General features: G+C 41.8%; 1 protein-coding gene across 1 annotated transcript in view; it reads left to right on the forward strand.

Moving 5' to 3' along the window:
• Positions 1–4,853, forward strand: part of camk1da (calcium/calmodulin-dependent protein kinase 1Da) — a 70,968-nt gene that overhangs the window by 49,755 nt on the left and 16,360 nt on the right. Inside the window, exons 4-5 of the mRNA XM_017432583.3 lie at positions 2,293–2,431; positions 2,759–2,885. Of these exons, the coding sequence (XP_017288072.1) occupies positions 2,293–2,431; positions 2,759–2,885 (266 nt within the window). The remainder of the gene's footprint in view (positions 1–2,292; positions 2,432–2,758; positions 2,886–4,853) is intronic.

The raw sequence follows: 4,853 nt of genomic DNA on the forward strand, positions 1-4,853 counted from the left end.
CCCCCCCCCCCCCCCCCCTCTTTTTTTTTCTCCAGAAACGTCATTAGTTTAACTTCAATAAGCTCTAATCTGATCTGTCGCTGTGACAACACCCAGCAGATGCATGGGACAACCGCGTTTGCCTGTTTGCCCTTGTGAATTCTCCTTTTCAGTCTCGTTCAGTATTATCTTCACATTTGTTCTCTTGTTTAAAGCTGCAGTTGCAAGCGAGCTGAATAGAAAAACATTGGTTTTATAATAGAGCTTCCAAAAAACTGCCCCTCTGTGTATGTGTGTGTGTACACACCTGTCTTTTAGCGAAATATCTCATGAACCAGTGGATGATTTAAAATGAAACTCGCAGAAAATAATCACTGGAACTACATCTACAACTGATTAACGTTCGGAGTCAACCCAATTCAAAATGGTTGCCACAGCCAACCAACCTAAAAAAAACATAAATGGATAGAACTCAATCAGTTTTACAGATATTCAGCTAAAGTTTGGTGTGGTAGTAGTTGAGACTAATCCCCAACACGTACTCTGAGCTCTAATAAACTGCACAAGATCTTAGTTTAAAATTTTTCCTGTAACTATTTGTAGTCCACCCTGTTTGTCTGTTAGCAAAATATCTCATGAAGCACTGGATTGATTTTAATGAAACTATCTTGATGTAATCTTTAGATGTACCTTTTACAATTGATTTACTTTTGGAGTCAGTCCAATTTAAGATGGCAGCCACAGCTAATACACCATCGCAAACACAAAAATGATTATAACTCAGTCAATTCTACAGATATTGAGCTAAAATTTGATTTGTCAGTCGCTGAGAGTCATTCACGACACATACGGTACTCTGACTGTGACATCCAGCAGTATTGCACGAGATCACACACAGCATTATTTTTAAGGTTTGACGACTACAATGCTGTCATTTCTGAATATAAGATGATTTTAGTTTAAATCATTGGCATGAACTCAATTCAGTTCTTTTCTAAGTTTTCTGTTAAGTGGGAAAAAAAGTATCAATTTTGTGGACTGTAGGTTTAAAAAAAATAAGCTATTCAAAGTGTGGAAGTTATTCTTCCTCTGGAAAAACATTGGAAATGATCTTTTTTTTGATAGTTTTTCCACCAGAAGAAAATGTGAATTTTGTGGACTGTATGGCTGAAACAACTCAAAATGACAAAGTTATTCTTCTTGTGGAAAAACTACCAGAAACACTTAATTTCCAGTATTTTTTCTGTGAACTCTTGCAATGAGTAATGGACAAAATACAAATTTTTTCTGATAAATTTTCCATAAAAAGTAGAATCTACTCTTTTTAGGGTGTTTATTTCAGCCATACAGTCCACAAAACTTAACATTTTCTTGGAGAAAAACTACTAGGAAAGTATGTTTTTCTGATACTTTGTCCACATGAATTTGAATTTCCTCATTTTAGTTGGTTTAATTCAAACATACAGTGCATAAAATGATCATTTTTGGAGTCTGGTGCTTTGGATCTTATTGTATGCTTACAAATCTTGTCGCACTCCTGCGTGAATACTTTCGAGACTAGTTTAACTCCGTAGGAAAAGGAAAAACGGCATTCCTCTTAAAGAAGTAGGAGCCAGGATTGTGCTACGAAGCAATCAGTGCTGAAGGGGAAACTCTCTGAGGTTTCCCTCCAGCAGAGGGAGCCAAGTGTTCGTCTGCGAGGAGCGGAGCCGTTCCTCACCTGTACCAACCGTGTCATGTCGACACCTGGACAAGTCACTTCATGCGGCTCCGAGTCATAAAACATAACTATTGAAAGAATCTGCCAGAGGGAGCAAATTCGTGTGAACTAACGGGTGTTTTTCTTGGGCGAAACGCGAGTTTTGTGCTTTCCTTCCGTCTGCAGACACAGACCTCCATTGTGAGCGTTTTGTTTTTAGTTACTGGAAGAGCTAAAATAAAAAAAAACAAACTTGAACACAGCTGTAGTGCTTTCTGAGTGGTGGTCCGGTGGAGGAAGGGGAATGTGTGAAACGAGTCAGAAATGAGTTCTTATGCACGGAGGAGTTTGTTTTTCCAGCTTTAATCGGGTTTTCAAAAGCAGCATGTTGATATTAGAAGATATGCTGAATGCTGCAGTGGTGTGTGTGTGTGTGTGTGTGTGTGTGTGTGTAAAAGAGAGATTAGAAACCTGTACAGCTCATAAATAACCAGAACTCTTGACCCATCTACCCCCTCTGGCCTTTGACGATATACTCCCATGTTGGAGAACTTGTATGTGTGTGTGTGATTTACTGTTTTACACACACACACTCTCTTTGCCCCGTTCGGCAGGGTTTCCGGCGGGGAGCTGTTTGACCGGATCGTGGAGAAGGGATTTTACACGGAGAAGGACGCGAGCACGCTCATCCGGCAAGTCCTGGACGCCGTGAACTACCTGCACAGGATGGGCATCGTGCACCGAGACTTGAAGGCAAGACACGAACGCCGTCTGCTTCCCCGTATGAGGCCTCAACACACACACGCTCACACACACTTTGTGTTAAATCCACCCGAGTGGTTTGTTCTCACTTGACAGCCAGTGACTTCTTGGTGCCGTGAGGGCAGGAGCCTGCCACGTGCAGGGTGTTATGGGTCAGCGTGGCGTCTGGGAGCTGGTCCGAGTAAAGTTTACGAATCAGCCGCGTTTAAACAAGAAAGAAAATCTGTTCCAGTGATGCAGTTTTGCCAAAACGCCAATAAGCTGTAACCCACATAACTAGGACAAACACAAATGCTTTTGTTGCTGTTTCTCTTGCAGCCTGAGAACTTGTTGTATTTCAATCCTCAAGACGAATCCAAAATCATGATCAGTGACTTTGGGCTGTCTAAGATGGAGGGCAGCGGCGACGTCATGTCCACAGCCTGCGGCACGCCGGGATACGTGGGTAAGCCGGTCAGAATATCCTCACCTCTGTGGGTTTTATTCCTCAATGTTCCCATTTACCATCTCATCACTGATTGGGTGAATTAGGTTTCGGCACTGGGGGCTTTTCTGGGTTATGAATGCAGCGTTGCATATTTTCTGTTTGAAGTGTCAGCTCGCGCTTCCTCTAAAGAGAAATCTACATGTACTCAACGTTCAATATAGAGGTGAGCAGCAGAGGTGGTGTTGGGGTAAACCTCGGTATTCATTAGCTCTGAGTGCAGGGTTGAGTCATAAGGATTTTGTTAAACAGGTTTTTCACCTCGTGAAATAAATCTGCCTCCTAAACGCAGGAAATACACTCCCTGATGGAACCAGTTCATCACCCAGACATGTTTAAAGGTCATGTACCTGCGTGGTAACGATTCCATACTCAAAGGGACAATAGAGTCTGTGTAATGGGCATACGACTGGTCCTGTGGCAGCAGGATGTAGACCCCTCCAGCCTGCAGACAAGAAGTGATTTGGTGCAGAACTAAGTTGTACAGACATTATATCCTCTCCCGCAGCAAGTACCTACCTATACATGCATACATACATACACGTAGTTTAGTACATATGTACAGTATATCCACCCATCTACACAGTATGTACATATAGTAAATATCTATATAAATACATTTGTATCATACATGCATGCATATGTATCATATATACAGTTTGTATACCATACATATCTACATATGTGTGACTATTGTGTATATATACATACATGCATACACAACAGATGTGTATACATTTATACATATTATACATACTTACAGTAGGTACATATGTACATTTATACATGGATACATCTGCCCATACATGCATGCGTAAATACATGTGACTGAACTGCAATGATTACAAAATCAAATGAACAGTGAAGCTGGCAGTACATACATACTTGTTTCAGAGGGACTGACCCAGGGGTCTCCAATCCTGGTCCTGGAGAGCCACCATCCTGCATGTGTTCCTTGTTTCCCTGCTCCAACACACCTGATTCAGTGGTTAAATCACCTCCTCATGTTCTGCAGAAGCCTGTTAATGACACACTGATTCAAATCAGGTGTGTTGGAGCAGAGGAACAAGTAAAACATGCAGGATAGTGGCCCTCGGGGACCAGGATTGGAGACTACTGGACTGAACTCAACAGCCAGTCAGCTCAAACTTGGAGACTTTCCATTCTGGTAGTTTACATTTTGTGGAAATGTTACAGACTGAAAGTGTTATTTTGAAAGAAGCTTGATTCGTTATAACAAAGAAGTTTAAACTTTCTTTGGGTGTACAAGTGTTAAATCTAATGTTGTTTTTCACCAAACAGGCCGTAGCCCAATTTGTCACAAACGGGCATTTCTTTATGTTTTAATTAGAAGTGATTTTTATTCAGAAATTAAACTTTGAACTGAACTTGGATCCTGAACACTCAAACATACACACAGTAAGACCCACTCACCAGGATATTACTTTAGATGAAGTCTTACGTTTTACTTTCTACACATGTCTGGCATTACCTCCTTCATTTATCCCCCCCCCCAATTCCCCTCCAAATCCTTCAGTTTGACCTCTGACCCCCATATTTCTCAGCCTCCTACATTGGTTTGTAGGACCAAGAGTCTTCTCCACTCCAGCTTCATTGTGCCTGCATAGAAACAAAGTAAAAAGGAGGAATGAAAATGAGAACCAGATCTGAATGATGAGCACAGTCTCCCCCCCCTTCTTTGTTTTCCATATTTGAGCAAAACTTTCATTCATAATTTACTTCCTCAGGCTCGTTTAGCAGACAAGACTCACATATCTTCATGGTGAGTCAGAGTGGACGAACAAACAGACTCAGGGTTTATTCAGGGTCGGCTGTGCTTGTGCGTTCCAGGTGAGGTTCCTGCGATCTGTTCTGTCTGTTCGCGGTCCTCTTTAATGTGCCTCGGACCAGGACTGACCCCCCCCCCCC

This window comes from Kryptolebias marmoratus, linkage group LG18 (genome assembly GCF_001649575.2).
Source record: "Kryptolebias marmoratus isolate JLee-2015 linkage group LG18, ASM164957v2, whole genome shotgun sequence".
Lineage (NCBI taxonomy): Eukaryota > Metazoa > Chordata > Actinopteri > Cyprinodontiformes > Rivulidae > Kryptolebias > Kryptolebias marmoratus.